Source organism: Budorcas taxicolor, chromosome 4, assembly GCF_023091745.1.
Source record: "Budorcas taxicolor isolate Tak-1 chromosome 4, Takin1.1, whole genome shotgun sequence".
In the NCBI taxonomy this organism is placed as follows: Eukaryota; Metazoa; Chordata; class Mammalia; order Artiodactyla; family Bovidae; genus Budorcas; species Budorcas taxicolor.
The window spans coordinates 84537501-84556766 of NC_068913.1; the positions used below are offsets into that span (position 1 = coordinate 84537501).

At 39.3% G+C, this 19266-nt stretch overlaps 1 gene segment (V, D, J or C); it reads left to right on the forward strand.

The window, feature by feature from the left end:
* The window catches only part of LOC128046936 (T-cell receptor gamma chain C region C10.5-like), an 18585-nt gene extending 290 nt beyond the window's left edge, over positions 1-18295 (forward strand). Inside the window, 6 exon segments of the C gene segment in view lie at positions 1-218; positions 6902-6952; positions 12614-12943; positions 15797-15856; positions 16688-16741; positions 18153-18295. The exon segment at positions 1-218 is cut by the window's left edge and continues 100 nt beyond it. Coding sequence covers positions 1-218; positions 6902-6952; positions 12614-12943; positions 15797-15856; positions 16688-16741; positions 18153-18295 — 856 coding nt within the window.
* Positions 18296-19266: the final 971 nt, after the last annotated feature.

Here is a 19266-nt window from a genome sequence, read left to right on the forward strand (position 1 = left end):
CAAATATATCCACTGGTACAAATTCCAGGAGGGAACTGTACCCCGACGCCTTCTCTACTATGATGTCTCCTACTCAAAGGTTGTGTTGGAACCAGAAATCAGTCCAGGGAAATACCACTGCTATGAAGGCACAGACAAGATATATAAATTTGTAATCTCAAGTCTTCAAGAAAGTGATTCTGGTGTGTACCGCTGCGCTGTCTGGGAGAAGCACATTGGTTCAGCCCTCCTTTACACTGCACTGAAATTTTGCTTGTCGCTGCCAAAAAACAGCCCAGATAGACCAACCCCTGCCTCACTTCCTGCTGTCAATGCCAATTCTCTTTACTCTGAACAAAATGAAATCCTGAGCTCATCGCCCATCCCCCAACTTTTATACTCAATTGTCACTCACCCCTCCCCACCAAAGCCACAGTTTTTTCTAAAAGCAGGCTTCCATCTTCACGCCTCAGACAAGCAACTGTCAAGCTTCATCTTCTTTTAACTCACCTAGGAGGTGCTGGAGTCTATTCAACCTCCTCTTTAGGAGACAGGGCACCTAGGATTGATCTGTTAAGGGAAATATTTAGGAGAGCATGGAAAGGTTGGGAACCTCACTGTGGTTCCGTGTTTAAGAATCTGCCTTGGAATGCAGGGTACTTGTGTTCTGGAGCAACTACACTTGCATGTTTTGAAGACCCTGTTCCACAACTAGAATTTCCTGCGCCACAAGGGAAGACCCCACACGATGCAACAGAGATCCTGCATGTCACAACTAAGACCTGATGCAGAAAGTAAATAAGTTTTAAAAAATAATGAAATAAAAATCACAAACATAAAAAATAATGAAAAGCTTAGCTATACTGAATCATTGATCTGATCATTATCCAGAGAAAATGGCTGGGAATGAAGCATCTTCAATATTCAGGAGTATGAAGAGTAAGACAAGATGAAAATGAAAACTTGGACTTCCTGAACCTCAAGCTAGTATCATATTTCTCTTGGAAAAACTGATATTTTCCTCATATAACCAATCAGGGCATGGCTGACATAGTGAAAGTGTAGGAAAACAGTGATTTCTGTAACAATGTCAACCATTGTACTCTTCTTCCACTTTCTTTTGAATTCAGCCCACAACCAGAACTGTTCTGCATTAAACAAGTCAAGCCAGGGGTTCTTTCCACCCCTACCCTCTACATTAACATGGCCAAGTCCCAAACTGGAATGAGATTTATCAGATTATTTTTTTCTCAATAATTCATCATAAAGAATGCTTTGGGTGAACAATTAGACAATGAATAGTATCTCTTTCAGCTGAAGAGTCATACATGAAAGGAGTATGGCTTTCTTATTGGGCTAGATTTAAGGATGTGAAATTCCTGGTGGCTCAGTGGTAAAGAATCCACCTGTAATTAAGGAGCTACAGGAGACCTGGGTTTGATCCCTGGGTCGGGAAGATCCCCTGAAGGAGAGCATGGCAACTCACTCCAGTGTTTTTGCCTGGAGAATCCCATGGACAGAGAAGTTGGTGGGCTTCAATCCATTGGGTCGCAAAGAGTCAGACACAACTGAAACAACTTAGCATGAACAGAAATGTTAGATTCACATGTATGTGATCTCCTGTGTATTGGATCCTCCAAATTTCTATCAGAGGAGTGTTTCTTAAACTGGTCCGTCGACCACTTGCATCAGAAGCACCTGAGTTGGGATAATCGTGCTAGTTCTAGGTGGCACCCAACACCATGAATACAAATATAGGAATGAAGGCTGAAAATGTGCATTTTTCAATAAACTCCATAGCTAATTCTTATTCAAGTTGATTTTTAAGAACTGCTGTCCTGGTGGTAACAAAGTGACACACTTCTCTCTGAAATGGACAGTTTCCCAGCCTGACACAGAAATGCATTCCAGAATGGTACTCATGGGCTTGTTCCTAACCCCAAACCCTTCCTGTCTTCTTGCACCCTGGACACTCCTGCTTTCCCAGGTCATCATATTTTTGCTTGAGAATCCCACAACCACAGGTCAAATCTTATTTCTGTAATTGCAGGGAAGAAGGAATTGGATAGTAAACAAACCAACTTTAACTTGGTCTCTTGTACCAGGGACCATGTGTTTTAACTATTTTATGACTTTAAAAAAGACTGAAGCATAAACTTATTGTCATTTATATTTTTCTAATATTGTTTAGGTTTTGTTCTGCATATTTATTTCCCTGATCTGCTTTACAATAAAATTTTGTGTAGTGGGAAAATGTAGAGAATTCTCTGCAGAGGGATTTTTTATGCAATGAATTTTTCCTGACTTCTGAGTTCTAGGAATTTTTTTTCAAGGCAAAGAGACATGACAAATCTCTTGAGCAACAGAAAATCATAAAAATGAAACACTAAGATGTCCTTTGATTACGGCATTTGGGGTTGCACTGCCCCATCTACCCTGCTGGGAAACACAGAAATATTCTTCACAGGTCATAGAAAAGAGTAAATGATTTCCTGCTCAATCACGGGGACTGAATTGAGAGGTTGGTTTGACTGGAGTTCTTCACTGGAACTCTTTTGGACACACTCCAGACCTCACTGCTAGCAGCTTGAGAGCTACTCATAAATGAAAACCTTTAGTGATGAGAACCTGAAGTTTAGGGTGTATGGTGGCAAGGAGGTCATAGTGCCCAAGCTGGGAGAGGATAGGTTCATGGAGGATGTGGCTGCCATATTGAAAAAAAATTCAAAAGTGAATCAAGGATTTTTGGAGGCATCTGTACAAAGGCTTATGGACTTATTGTGTGCAGTTCAAAGCTTGTGATGAAGCATGTCCCTTTCCACCTCAAATGCCCATTTTTTTCTAATATTCATAGGTGCCCCACACAGGACACGCAATTACCCTGTTCAACATTCTCAGATTCAAGCTCTCCCTCAGTTAAAGGGTTGTAATAAGTGTTCCCACCTTGGAAGGTTTGTGGACAATTCATTGGGTCAATCCATGTAAAGAACTTAAACCCATGCCTGTCACACAGTACGAGTTCAATAACAGTGCTTGTAACTGTTATCTGTGGCCTGGCCTCTATGTAAAGAATATACAGATGAAGCAGACAGGAGTCTTCCTCCCAGGAGCTACTTGCAGTCCACACAGTTGAAGACAAAACTGCAGCCTTGGCTGAGATGGCCCCATTACCCTGTGCTTCCTCTGCGGCTGCTGGGAACACTTGGCAATGGCTGAGCACCAGTAATTTCCAGACCTGAACTTGACCTCATCTTTCTGACTTAGGTACTATCATATCCCCCCCTACCCCTAATGCGTGGTGAACTTGGGATTCAGAGAAATTCTGTAGCATCCAAGATCACAAAGGTATTGATATCAGAAGAGACGCAGTTTGAAGCCAAGTTTAAATGTCATTTAAACATATGCTTTTCCCTACACTCTACCCAGAACCAACAAGCAGTAATGAAAGGATAAAGAAGAGAAGTAGGGGAGTCAGGGTGATCTGTATATTCACAGAGATGCAGCATGTGTTCTTGCAAATGTATCCAGGTAGGAAAATTGATCCTCTGATGAAAATGGTTGAAACAGAAAGAATTCCCATCTTTTGGATAAAACATGATTAAGCAATATAACAGCTCACATATTTAGAAAATAATGATAGGAGTTGCACTGTGCTATTTACTATGTACCTCAAAGGAAATATCAAATGATTTGTTCATTTCCTATAGTCAGAAATTAATGGACCTTTGAGAATGCTTTGTGGAGCCAGAAGATCCAAGTCAATATGTAGCCAAAAAGTGAGAGGGTCTATATATGTCACACTTTGCATGGTTGAACCAATAAGAAGGATCAGTAAATAGCTTCTGTAGTTAAGTTTTCTATACTGAAGGGACAAATATTTGTAAAATAGCAGCCTGAATTTTTGATCACCCTCTATCTGGTTAGCACAGGAAAAATAGAATATTTATACCTAGCTCCTTCCTTGCCCCTGATTGTTGTGAGATGGGTAGGAATTTCCCTGAAGGACAAGGATGTGTGTGGCTGCCTCACAACCTTGACCATGAAGCTTCACTACACAGAATGTGTCCCAGGATGTTAAAATATCTTTTTCTTTACCTTCAACCTTGCTAATGGCCATTTCATTTATCTCTTGTGAATTCCTTAGAAGCTCTGACAAATCTGCTGATATTTATTGCACCAGCCCTTCTATGCATCCCCACTGTCACTACCGTAACCTGGGTCCTCAGAGACCTCTCAGTGGCTCATGGCAACCATCTCTGAAATGTGTCTGCTTCCCCAGGATTGGTCCCCTGACAACCAATCTTCCTGCTATTTTTCTTTCTAAAGCACAGATCTGATCATATCACTTTCCTCCCTACCACCATCAGTATGTCTTCATCGTTCATTCTTTTCTAAAACTATATATTTGAAAATGCTGTAAAAATTGCTCACATTCCTACTTCTTAAAAAATAACTATTAAGTAAGGATGTCTCCTGTTCTCTTTCTATTTGAAGTTTCTCTACCCAAGGAGTCAAGTAGTCTCTTACTTGTTCCTTTTAACTCACATCTCTCAGTTCAGTTCAGTCGCTCAGACATATCTGACTCTTTGTCACCCCATGGACTGCAGCACACCAGGTTTCCCTGTCCATCACCAACTTCTGGAGCTTGCTCAAACTCATGTCCATCGAGTTGGTGATGCCATCCAACCATCTCATCCTCTGTCGTCCCCTTCTCCTCCTGCCTTCAGTTTTCCCCAGCATCAGGGTCTTTTCCAGTGAGTCAGTTCTTCACATATGGTGGCCAAAGTATTGGAGATTTACATCTCTGCTACTGCTGCTGCTGAATCACTTCAGTCGTGTCTGACTCTGTGCGACCCCATAGACGGCAGCCCACCAGGCTCCCCCATCCCTGGGATTCTCCAGGCAAGAACACTGGAGTGGGTTGCCATTGCCTTCTCCAATGCAAGAACGTGCAAAGTGAAAGTGAAGTCGCTCAGTCGTGTCCGACTCTTAGCGACCCCATGGACTGCAGGCTTCCAGGCTCCTCCGTCCATGGGATTTTCCAGGCGAGAGTATTGGAGTAGGGTGCCATCACTCACATCTCTAGACGTTTTTTAATATGAACTTCACTTATATTGTGTTTGATAGAAAACTATTTCTGTTTTCCCAACAGATAATTAATCATCCTAATCTAGTTTTAAGATAATCTCTTCATTTCCCTACAACTTAAAAATGACTTCCCATATTTTTATATCAACATGTACTTGGAGTATTTGCTAGAGGATTTCTGTTTCATTTATGTCTCAGTATTCATACACCATTATCATACTGTGTCAGTAACTTTGCAATAAGGGTTTAGATCTGTTAGGCCAACTGTCTAGTCAATATTATTCTTAATCATATTTAATGTTATTTAACTTGCTAACCCTGAACCTTATACCATAGAAGAAAAAATGAAATATTTTCTTAATTCTCATAAGAATTATAGTAACTTCATAAATGTGAATTTAGGAGAGATCAGTATCTTTATGATATTTAGTTTTTCTTACGCAAATGTGATATGTCTCTTTATTTATTCAAGTTTAATTTTATGCCCTTTATAAAACCTTATATTCTTTCTTCTTAGAGCTCTGGAATTTTCTTATAAATTTGACAAATGATTTTATAACTCTTTACTTACTCTTGCATTTTATTGGTAAAGTTTTCATGGGTTTGGAAAAGTAGGCAACTCCTAAAGCTCCTGATAATTTCATTCATGGTCTAGAAAAAGGAAAAACAGAGTACAAGGTACAGAGTACAAGGTATCAGAGTGGTACCTCAGATACCACTGAGATCTCAATAGGTCCAAATGGTATTTGACAACTCAAAGTATTAATACTAATAACTTAATTTCCAATTAAAAAAGCTTTCTAAACAAAATATTCATCCAGATGTCTCATCTTCTCCTGTGTATTAGGGGCTCAGCTACTATGAATGGACAGTTGTCACTGTGACCTTCTATTTCCATTCTCAGGGCAAAGGCACTGCTTGGTGATAGGACTTAGGCCAGCACCAACCAGGTAGATCTGGCATGGACAGAGGGATACTTGGCCTGTTTTGTGTGGGTCCTGGAGGATGGACAGCTCATCTGTGCTTAGAGGAGCACCCAGATGCCTCTGACAACCTTTTTTTAGCCTGATCCAAGATGAGTATCTCCAGATTACGAAACAGTCTCCAAGAGTCTTCTTACAACATATCAGATAAATGGATGTAGTTTTCAAGTTTTAGTTTCAATAAGGAACCTATTATTTCAAAGGAGAGAAAATTCTACAAATTTCTTTTATCCTAGGGAAAAAAAAAACAAAAAAACTCATCACAGAACTTATTTTCTCATCTTGTGTTGCCATGGTAAAGAATGTTACCCAGTAAATGGAGAACTTTGCTCACATTTTACAAGTACACTTGTGATGGAGTATTTACATTTTCAGTGACTGAAGAGTTTCCTCCTTTCAACAGTATAGCCCCAAATCCCTAAGGGAGAAGTTCTGGTGTTTGTGAGAAAAGAAGGGTCTTTCTTTGATGCAAACTCTGAGCGGTTTCAACAGAGTTGAACACCTGGAAATTAAAAAAAAAAAAAGGCTTAATTCTTTGAATACTATTACTGGAAATTTAGGAAGGCAGGTGGTTAACCCGTTGGTGGTGAACTCTTCTTTTCCTGTTTTTATTCCTTTCATTTTTCATCAGTGTCTTCAGTGATTTCTCCTCCATGGAAAGCAGATATTTGGGTCCATTTGTCTGAGGAAAATTAATAAAACATCAGACACCATAAAACCTATGTTTAAGGACTTTCAAAAGAATCCAGAAGATCAAATTTCCAGTACAAAATTTTTAACTTCCAGTCATGACATGAAGTTAGGAGAAGGCTAAGATTATTGTAGGAGCTTCAACCAGTGTGACAGTGCAGGCTGGAAGAAGATATTTGGAAAAGCAACTGAGCTCATAGTAGCTTCCCCTGGTGAGTAATGTTTTTCTCTTTTTTGCCTTAGTTATGGGAAAGTAACAGGTGTTTTTGCAGAGAAAACAATCTGTGTTGTGTGTTAAGTTGCTTCAGTCATGTCCACCTCTTTGCGACCCTATGGACTGCAGCCTGCCAGGCTCCTCTGTCCATGGGATTCCACAGGCAAAAATTCTGAAGTGGGTTGCCATTTCCTTCCCCAGGGTATCTTCTTGACCCAAGGATCTAAAGTATTCACTTCATCTAACTGCCACATGCTTGGTCTTAGCATATGAATAATAATTCTGCAGGTACTGGTCACTGTATATGGAAACTCAACTACTTTGTAAATGATTTATTCTCTCCTCAAAAACAGAATGGAATTTTTATTTTAAAATACACATACGCACATAAACTATTAAAATAGACTCAGACGAGATAGTAAAATACTTGCGTATCATGTCTTTTTTATTGTTTCGTTTATGTGGCAGTATTCTTACACCATTAACATATTATGTCATTACAGTGGTATAAGCTATTGATTAAATTTCCTTTTCTTCTAGACAATCTATTAAAAGAGAATCACTTTTCTTAATTATTTTTTCTCTACAGTTTGAGATAAAACTCAGTGTCCTTGTCTCCCAATACTTAACAAAACTACTTTATCTGTTTTCATCTTATCCCTAAAACCAGTACATAAAAATTTTTATAGTAAATGACTATAAAGTTAAGTCGCTCAGTCGTGTCCGACTCTTTGCGACCCCATGGACCATAGCCCACCAGGCTCCTCAGTCTATGGGATTCTCCAGGCAAGAGTACTGGAGTGGGTTGCCATTTCCTTCTCCAGGAGACCTTCCCGACCCAGGGATTGAATCCAGGTCTCCCGCATTAGCATATGAACAATAATTCTGCAGGTACTGGTCACTGTATATGGAATGACTATAGAACATAGATAAATTCCAATTCTTATTACTGTAGCTTCTTAGAGGGAGGCTGAGATAAGTTGAAATGTATGCAGTCACATCTCTTATTACATTGCCTGGATATGGATCAGTTTCATGGAATTTGTGAGCTCAATGAGCCCTGTCTTCCCTGGTGGCTCAGATGGTAAAGAATCTGCCCGCCATGCTGGAAACCCAGGTTTGATCCCCGGGTGAAGAAGATACCCTGGAGAAGGGAATGGCTACCCACTCCAGCATTCTTGTTTGGAGAATTTCATGGACAGAGGAATCTGGTGGGCTACAGTCCATGGTGTTGCAAAGAGTCAGACATGACGGAGAGACTTTTACTGCCTCACTTATGAGCTATGTCAGCTCCAAAGTCCATGAAAACTGTTTACATGGTTGAACATCCTCATCTGCCCATTCTCTTAGCATTTATTTATTGAGGACAGTTTTTGTGTTGGATGCTAGAGATAAAAGAGTAAGCCAGACAAAGATAGAGTGAGTCCCAATAGTCAAACAGTTTCTATTCTACCCAATGAGCTTTACAGATTCCGGCTTGATTGGGACCCATGTTCTATGATCCGTGGCTGCTAGACAGACAGCAGATCTTGGATTGATGGGCTTGTTTCTTTCTCAATTGATGTAATATTTATAGCTTATAAAACTCATATATTTTATCTGGTGGAAGAATTTAATGAAATGTCCTTACCTTAAGTCATCCCACTAAAGAGAATTTTAGTATCAGCTTCCATTTACTGAGAATCAGACAGCATAAGAAGTTTCAGTGCAGTATCTCATTCCTCAGCAGGAATCATCTTATTCCCAGCTCATATATAAGGACACTGAGGTTTTAAGAAGCTCAGTTACTAGCCTAAAGTCACCTGACAAGATACATTGCGAAGTTTAGGATTCATAAGGATTTGTCTATTCCAAAGTGAATGGTCTGGCCTGTTATTGATGTTAGAAACATTTAAGTTATGTTTTTATATCCTGAGTATTTACAGTTCATAGCCTGACCCTTTCCAGTATCCTCACCTGAAAAATCCATGGTCAGAGGAGCCTGGCAGGCTACAGTCCAAAGGGTCCCAAAGAGTCAGACACCACTGAGTGACTAAGCACTCAGCCTCACCATTTAAACGAGTACTTTGACTGACTACTTAGTAGCTTATAATTAGCTTTACTCTCATGTGTGAAAACAATGCTTCTGTTCCTCTTTGGTAATGAAAGACATATTTACTCCAAGTGACACTCTTGACCAGGAACTGACTTTACACTGAAAACACTTTTTGAAAGATTTAAAAAGATTCAGGCAAAATAGTGAGAAAAGATGGAACTCTACTCTCAATGGATGTGAGATGGAAACAGAGGTAATCCAAGCAGCCCAGAGAGAGAAGGGACAGTTCTTCAGTTCTTGACACATTCTTACCTTATATGGTTTGCTGAAAGTCACCTCTGTGTCACCGTAGCAGAGTCAATTTCTCCATATATTTATGTAAATATTGAAAAAAGTTGGACACAAATTCAAAACAGGCGCAATTCTCTATGTCTTGCATCTATCTCACAGAACTAGGATTTGCAAACACATTATCTGATTCCTCCTGCTCTGTTGGAGTTAGAACTTACTAGATTATCAAAACCCAAGGCAGAAAAAGAAACATACTATTTGTCATTTTATGTAAGTTGCTTGTTTCCAAACTTTATTTGAGAAGAACTCCGGGAGTTGGTGATGGACAGGGAGGCCTGGCATGCTGCGATTCATGGAGTCGCAAAGAGTCGGACACGACTGAGCCACTGAACTGAACTGAACTGAAGATAAAAACACACATACAGGGACTTCCCTGCTGGATCAGTGACCGGGTCTCTGAATTCCCTGAATTCCCAGCCTGGGTTCATTCCCTGATTGGGGAACTAGATCCCGCATGCTGCAAAGAAGATCCTGTGTGCCACAACTAGAGACCTGGTGCAGCCAAATAAATGAATATTTAAACACACACACACACACAGGTTCAGGTAGAGGCAAAAATAAGAATAGAAAATCAAAGGCACTCATGGAAGTAGAAGGAAAAAGGCCTGTGAAGACCTGGCAGGAAGCAAAGGGTAAGATTTCATTCTCAGAGACAGGCGAGATATGTGTATGTTCTATCTCTATAAACAAGTGATTGAAAATTTTAAAAGCTGAAAAAATGTAGTGGAATAGTATTTTTAATAAAGTGATAAAGAAGCATACCAAATTTTCCAATAAGGTATGTTAAAATAATATTAGAAGGAGATCTCAATGCAGGAGTCTTTGGGAGGAAAGTGAAGTAAAAGGGGGACATTGGCTTCAATATCTGTTATATAAAATGGAAGAAATGGTCTTTAAATAAATCCAGTTCTTGCTTCCAGGGCATCAATGTTATGAACATCATAAAGTTTAATGTCATTCAGAGATGACCCTGCAGAGAGGGTCAGGCAGGGAAGGTTTTTATGATGCAATATGACTCTAGGAGAATTTGAGGACCAGGTATCCTGCCATTTCTCTAGTCATCCTGTCTTAAAGGCCTACTACAAGGATTCACAAGCAGAACTCTGTTCATGAGCTGGATAGAAGTCAATTCAAGGCTAAAATTTCTAGTCAAACCTTGGAGCCAAAATCAATTGTGGTCTTGATTGGGGGGAATGCCATTTGTTTTGAACAAAACAAGTGAAGCAGTTTAATATACTAACTGCATATATTAGGCTTTAGCCAATGTTCCTTTTGATTTTTTTAACCCTGGAAATACATTGGCTAAGATAAGACTAATAATTGCCTATCAGTTTGGTTTGTGAAAGGCATGTTTCCTGTAATGATGGAGTTGAGGATTTCAGACAGTTGAGAGCACAGTGGAATTGCAATCATGGGAACCAGTGTCCAAGGTTAATTGGCAGGGATTCAGTTGCAACCAAAATACTGAATTCTCATCAGTAAGGATGAGTTCTGGTACCATGTATAAATATGTCATGTTGGAACACGCAATCAACACAAACAAATCACTAATAATGATAACTATTATCTCTTATTTCCATAGCATTTTTAATCAACTTACTTTTCAGATCTTGTTTCATTTTGGTCTCACTGCAGCACTGGCTTGCTGTTGCTGTTTAGATGCTAAGTTGTGTCCAACTCTTTTACAACCCCATGGACTGTAGCCTGTCAGGCTCCTCTGTCCAGGGGATTTCTGGGGCAAAAACACTAACAATTTACATGAACTTCATTCTCAAATAAATAAAACATCAAAGGCTTTAATAGACCTAATTGGCTCAGTCACAGAGCTTATGAGGAAAATGAAGCAGGACCAGAAGCCTGATCTCTTGAACTGAAGGCCACCATAGTTTCCCTAGGGTTTGAAGTCAGAGAAGCTAAATTAGTCTAACGATTTCTATATGAGTTGAATAATTTTGAAATTATTATAGAAAAATGTTTGTTAATGGAATAAAATTTTTGTCACAGGTATATAGCAGGAGAAAGCAATTTTTTTCCCAAGAGAATTGGGGAAGGCAAGAAACAATTCAAGGAAAAATATATGGTTAAGAATGTTTAGGAAAAAATGGGAATGTGAAAGGGGATTAGATGTGAAAATCTTAGGAAGAATTTTGAAACAAATCCCTGTTTGTAAAGGACAGCATGGAAAAACATTGTGCAAGGAACCTAATAGGATTTGTCTTGTGTACACGTGGACTACTACTAAGGATTCACGTGTAAAGTGTGCAGTCATCTTGAAAGTGTTTGGCTCAAGGTTTAAATTTGTTATTACAAGTAAGTTTTGTGAGTTGACACATTTCCTTTCCTGATGTGGAAGGGTGTTTCAAAGAACCTGGGCTTTGGAATCAGGTTGACCTGGAACTTCAGGTGTACCACTTACTGCTTATGTGAATTTGGGTAATTATTTTCTGGCTTCAGTCTCCTAATCCATAAAGTGGGATAATAATGTATACCCAGTAGGGGTTGTATGAAAATTGAATGAGATAATGTGTAGCTATCATATTTCGTACGTTGTCTTGGCAGATAATAGGGAATGTATATATGTTCCTACACTCAATTCAAATGTTAAGGGAGAATTGTATGCAGTAGGGAGTTGTTTGCAGACAAGAAGGCTGACTGAGCAAAAATTCTCCAGAAAATACAGCTGTACTTTTAACTCCTCAAATGGAAAGTTATCTTACTATCCACTCACACACAAAAACTTGAATTTGGAGATATTTGTCTCTCTTTAGCATACTTTTTCCCACTTGACAAGAAAAATGAGTTATAAATATATTTTTTAACATGCCCTATAGAGACATTTTCATAGTTACCTGGTCTTCTCCCTCAACCCATTCCCACCACACACTCCCATTCACCCTAAAACAGTCTCCATTATAATAGAATAAAATAGATTTTTAAACAATAAATATGTTCATGAAAGCTGGAAGCCTTGATATGGGGCAGTTAAAAGTCATACCCCATCGTAACATGTGGAGAAGGAACAAATTTCAAGGTTAATTCAGCTTCTGTTACATATTAGCTGGGACTTTAAGTTTTATGATGTCTTGAACCTCTCTTCCCATTGAAAATAAGAACAATAAAACACACCTCACCACCTTCTGTGGATGAACAACCAGGCTATAATTCAATGACAAATTTTCTTCCTCTTACCACTTGCTAGGTTGTTCCAAATCACACTAACATTTGTGTTTGTGTAATAACTCTTTTTAATTATGATTTCATTTTCTCCTACAGATAGAGACCTTGATATAGACATGTCTCCCAAGCCCACTATGTTACTTCCTTCGATTACTGAAATCAAGCGTGATAATAGTGGAACATATCTTTGTCTTCTGGAGGACTTTTTCCCTCATGTTATTAAGGTTTATTGGAGAGAAAAAAGAGGCAACAAAGTTTTGCCATCCCAGGAGGGAAAAACCATTAAGACTGCTGACACATACATGAAGTTCAGCTGGCTGACCGTGTCTGGAAACTCCATGGATAAAGAACACATGTGTATCGTCAAACATGAGAAAAATAAAAGAGGAACTAATCAAGAGATTCTTTTTCCTGCAGTGAATGAAGGTATGTGAATAGAAATATAAGTATAACCTCCTAGAACAATTTTTAAAAGGGATACTCCACCTCTTCTGTCAAGCATTAATGAAAAACAAATGCAAAACTTTCTTAAATTTCAAGCTATTTCCTTACAGAATTAAAAAAAAAAAAGTGTAGCATTTGAAATAAAAAAGAAAGAGAAAAGTTCACCTAAACTTTATCAGCCTTGGTTTCATCATCCAAAATATTAAGGTCATAATACAGTATTTTGGGGTTGTTATATGGTTTAAATCAAATAACATATATGGAAGTACCTAACAATTTAGCATACTATAAACACACAAAAAGAGATTCCACAGTTGAAAATCTTAGTTTATTAGGAAGTAGGAATAACTGTATGTCCTTTATGAGTGTTCTATTCATCAAACAACGTCATCTAACTTCAATCTTGCTTTACTCAAAATGTAGTCCAGAAATGAGTCTTAACATCAAATTGATGTTCTTCTGTGCAAACCAGATTGCAGATCAACAGAAAGCAGAGTAACTTGGCTACTGTACATTTATTATGGTCCATGGTGTTAGGTTTTTAAGATCTGGATTGACTAAAGACGGGGTTAGGCTAGAGTATACAGACTTACTTGCATTCTACATAATGAATGCATTTCTTGCCATTGGAAGATGCCTCTCACCAACATTCATTGCAGCATAGCACTTGCCAGGCCTGAAGGGAGTGTGGAGGAACACACTCAGGTGAATTATTGTCCTTTCCATAATTACTCAAAAGTCCTAAGTCACTTAGAATCCTGCATATAAACACACTGACTAAAGGTCCCAGAGGGCTCCTATGAAGGAATCAGAAGCCCTTTTAAACAGTGGGAAACAAGCTTATAACAGCATGTGCAGCCAGTTTTGCTGTGTGCCTGTCTGAATTTCTTTCTTTTTTTTCAGTCTGAATTTCTGAAGTAAGTTTTTATCTTCTCTGACCCTTAGTTTGTGCCATCATCAAATTAGGTCCGAACATTTGCTTTGGTCTTTTCTTGGAGCTGTGAAGAGCAAATGAAATAATGTCAGTGAAAACACTTGCTTTAGATAACATGACATAGATGTATTTATTCATATATTCATTGTATTTTTATCCTTTCCTAAGACCCTTTAAAAGTAGGATTACAAAATAGTCCTAAAATTTGCTTTACCATAAGAAAAATAAGGGAAGCAAATATGCAAAATGTTATTTTAATATAACCATGGGCTTAATTGTCTTTATATTTTAATTTTTCTGGTGATCAGGGAAAAATAAGAATTAAAATAAGTTTCATGGTGATGATTATCGTAAAGGAAACAAATTTCAGTTTATAATGTGTTTCACTTGGCACTTAATCGACTAGGCAATGTTTCCCATTGACTACTCATGGCAGCAAAGCTAATGAGGGCATTTCTATTAATGCCATTTTACAGCAAATTTCTAAGGAGGAACCAAAATGACTATTGTGACTGATTTCTTTCATCCAACAAACTATTATGTATACAAATAAATATTTCACTTACATGCATGCCTTTTTAACTGGAGAAGGGAATGGCAACCCACTCTAGTATTCTTGCCTGGAGAGTCCCATGGACAGAGGAGCCTGGTGAGCTACAAATCCATGGGGTCATAAAGAGTCAGACATGACTGAGTGGCTAACACTTTGATGCCTTTCTAAAAATTGTAAATAAACCCAACTCTCACTTCAGGTTTTTTTTTTTTTTAAGAAATTGTCTTTCCTGTTTTAATAATTTTATTTCTTTATTTATGGCTGTGCTGGGTCTGTGTTGCTGTGCATGGGCTTTTCTCTGGTTGTAGTGAGTGGGGGCTGCTCTTCCTTGTAGTGCTCGGGCTTCTCATTGTGGTGTCTTCTCTTGTTGTGGAGCATGGGCTCTAGGGAGCACAGGCTCAGTAGGTGTGGTGAACAGGCTTAGTTGCTCCACAGTGTGTGGAATCTTCCTAGACCAGGGATTGAACCCATGCCCCTTGCATTGGCAGGCAGATTCCTATCCACTGCTCCACCAGCGAAGTCCTCCCCTTAGTTAGAGGACTATAAATGTGATTTGGCCTATTTTTCAGTCCTCAAAAGAATTGCACTGAAATACTGAGCTCCAGTAATAAAATCATCATTGTTAAAAATATTTAAGAAAGGAAGCTATTTTTGATGTGGAATTCTATTTTCTGTCTATAGACTAATTTTTCTGCATTTCTATGGATTATTTCTACAAAGTACTTTTCGCAGCTTTGTCTCATTTAATCTCCCTCAACGATCCTTAGAGTTCTGGCTCTGCCATCACTGATATGACTCTAAGCAAGTTACTTACCATCTAATTCTTACTTCCTCCTTTGTAACATGGAATCCTCCAAAATACACCTCACTCCAGTGTCAGTGGGAGATTAAATGACATATTGCATGTGCAGTATGTAAGCGAGTGCCTGGCACAGTAATAATCACTCAATGGCTATTAGCCTTATTAGTATTGTTTTCTTTATTCCCACATACCACAACTGCAAGGGTATCGGATGCTGGAGATATGAGTGATTAGAAAGGTGTGGCTGGTTTTTTATTTGTCTTTGATGGGAAATTTGCTGGAGCCAGACTCCTTCAAATAAGAGATTCTGTTTTATTTTCTGGGATTGAATGAATTTATTTTGATGCTGAACTGATCTACTGAATTACATAGAATCAGACCAACTCCTCCTGGATTGTAGGGCTCATATTTTTTAATGAATGTTTCTTTCTCAGCAGATTATCTACTTATATATGTGTGTTTTAATAACACATATATAAACACAAATGCACATTGCCAAATAACAGGCGTGAAAATTTGACTAATAATTGTTCTCATTTCTTGTAGTTGTCTCTTCAGTTGTCACTACTACTAAACATCCAAATGATGGTTTGAAGGATAAAAGTGGTAAGTTTTTCTACACATTTGCCTTTATGTCATGCTTTAGTTTTTTTTTCCTCCTTATCCCACATCTCCTGCATCTCCTGCATTGCTTTCTGATGAATTTCCCTTTTGAAGTCTACCTGGCTTAAAGTAAAAAGACCAATTACCTGCAATTGTGGGGCTCATCATTGTTATACTTTTAATGACTCCTCTTCTGCCAGGAGAATATATTCTGTCAGGAGAATACATATATTCTATCACGAGACACAGACACACACATATATGTACAGACATATAGACAGACTAAAATAATAGGCAGGGATAATATATATATGACTTCCCAATATAAAGAATCTGCTTGTAATTCGGGAGACCCGAGTTTGATCCCTGGGTCAAAAAGATCCCCTGGAGAAGGAGATAGCAATCCACTCCAGTACTCTTGCCTGGAAAATCCCGTGAACAGAGGAGCCTGGTGGGCTATGGTTAACAGGGTCACTAGAGTTGGGCATGACTTGGTGACTAAACCACAGCCATGGCTTCCCAGGTGTCCCAGTGGTAGGGAATCCACCTGCCAGTGCAGGAAATGCAGGAGATCTGGGAGATGTGGGTTCAATCCCTGGGTCAGGAAGAGCCCTTGGAGGAGAAAATAGCAACCCACTCTAGCATTCTTTCCAGAAGAATCCCACGGACAAGGAATCTGATGGGCTACAGTCCATGGGGTAGCAAAGAACTGGACAGGACTCAGCAATGGAGCATGCACATAGATGTCTATATGCACACACATATGCACATACATATCACACTGTCAAAAATAGATAGACACAATCAACTAATACTTGCTCTCCCTTCTTCTAGAAAAACAAGTCCCTGTTGCAAATTCTACAAAAGCATGTCTGAAAGACAAAAACAGTAAGTTTTTGTTCAGTTTTGCTGTTATGTCAGCTATAGCACTTTTTTCCACCATATAAAATTAACTTTTGAACTTACTTGGTTTAAGGTAAAAAAAAGCTATACTGTTGGGATTTGCAAAAATAGACTGAGTGGTTTTTAAGTAAATCTATCATCATTTCTTGGGCTTGGTGGCTCAGTGGTAAAGAATCTGCCTGCCAATGCAGGAGACATAGATTCAATCCCTGGATTGGGAAGATCCTCTGGAAAAGGAAGTGGCCACCCACTCCAGTATTCTTGCCTGGGAAATCCCATGGACAGAGGAGCCTGGTGGGCTACAGTCCATGGAGTCTCAAAAGAGTCAGACATGAGTAACCCACTAAACGTTATCATTTCCTAGGGGTCATCTTAGCACAATAAATACTGGTTTTGGTGTGAGATGACTCTAGAAACTGTCATGATACACTCTGAACTATTTACACAGTGGATTTCATTTGTTAGTGTGGCTTTTGTGTCTAATGACCAGGGAAACATGATATATCTTTGCTTCTAGTATTTTGATTGTGCTAGTAGTTAATACGTGAAATGACCCTTACTGAAATCTTATATGGAAGGTATTGTGCTGTATCTTGCATGCATTTTCTGTGAATGCAGTGTTCTCTTTACTAAACCCTACTAGCCACCCTCTGTGAACACCAGAAAACTTCATGGATTGTAACTTTTGTAGGAATCTCACTAATGCACAATATATAATGGCTCAGATGCTTCCAAGTCAGCAATTCCACTTGATGTTTATGTTAAGACCTTTCCTGTCTGGAGTATTTATCACATGTGGAGATGCAGAACTCCAGAGCAGTTAAGAATGTGTTCTTTACAGTCAGGTTGCTGGGAATGAAATACGGTTTCTGGTATTCTCTAAATGTATGACATCTGGCAAATTCATTTTCTCCATTCACAGTTGACTTGTAAAATGGAAATGAAAATAACAACCATAAATTATTGTGAAATGAAGTAAGATTAGAGCTTTGCTTGCAAAGCTCTCAGAATAAATGCCTGGTATTTGGGGTTAATGAAGATTAGCTGTTTTTTATTACTTAGAGACATAGTGAGGGCAAAAAAATGCTAAAATTTCTCAAAAATTCTTTTTTCCCACTGCACTAATTCATTAAAAAGACAAACTTACTTTTTAATATTTAGAAAGGTTCTAAGTGAATGTAGCAGAAGTGGTCGATTGGCTTGAACTTTGAGTTGGATTCTGAGTTGTTCTGGTGGTGGTGTGACGGTAGTGGTGGTCCTTGTTGACTGTGGGGATTGGTGATGCTGGGGTGTCACTTTATAGCAGGTCGTCAGAAATAAACAATTGTGACCTCCTCCCATCACTGTGTACTGACCTTTCAAAAGAACAGGCAACTAATCAAAGGACTTCTCCTAGATACCCTGCAGCTGCAGCTCATGAACACCTCTGCCTATTACACCTACCTCCTCCTCCTCATTAAGAGCACAGTCTACTTTGCCATCATCACCTCCTGTGTGTTCAGGAGAACAGGCGTCTGTGGCAATCAGAAGAGCTCGTGATAGAGGGGCCCCATAGGAGGATCAACGTTCCTTCATCATCTATGGTCTCTAAAAGCTATGCTGAGAATCTAGCCTGGTTTTTATTCTGGATTTAGGTTATTTCAATTCATGTGTTATTTTTATATTATGTCTTTATTTTGTAAGAGTTTTTCAAACCATTGGGCAAACAGACAGTTTGACTCTGTAACAAGAAATTCTGCCATTACTCAGGGGCAGGACCCAGGGTGGGTCTGGAGAGCCTCTCTCCTCACTGTCCCCACAGCTCCTTGGGCTCCTGAGTCTTCACGCCTTCTCAGCACACACAGTGGGCAGCTCCCCGTCTCTTCCTTCAGCACCTCCCCCCAGATCCTGACCCTGACCCTCCCTGCCACACACCCTGGGGCTGCCTGCTTTGCTACTTGAATTCTGTACTTTCTATTTCATAATAGACATGATAAATAAAAAGAAAAACTCAAAAGTCCATTTTTGTCTGTGTGTAATTTCATGAAATCTAACCAAGGTAAGGGACAGCATGACAACTGAGCTATCAAATTCAGCCCTGGTTGTAATAATGATCAGCAACACATTTCTAAGTCTTTCCCTGGGATGGTGGTTATGGTGCTTTCTTCGGGGCACTGGCCCCAAGAGGACCCATAGCCAAAGCAAGGCGCCTGGGTTCTTTCTCTTTTAAAGTCAGTGGATTCAAACTTATTGGTTCAGAACATTCCTGTGGTGACTGACACTCAGGATGACTTTCACAGTGTGCACTCAGATCTGTGCTAGTGTCTCATAAGCACTGCCCCCTGATCCTCATATTAACCCCATGAGAACTGCCCCAACACCAGAGGGGCATCGGGTAGAGGAGAAGCATGCAGACTCTAATCCCTGAGGGCCTGCATTTGAACCCTGGGTCTGTGTTAGCATCTGTGTGACCCCAGGCAGTGGTTTGAACTCTCTGTGTGATGAAGTTACAGTGCCCTGTCTCCTGGAGC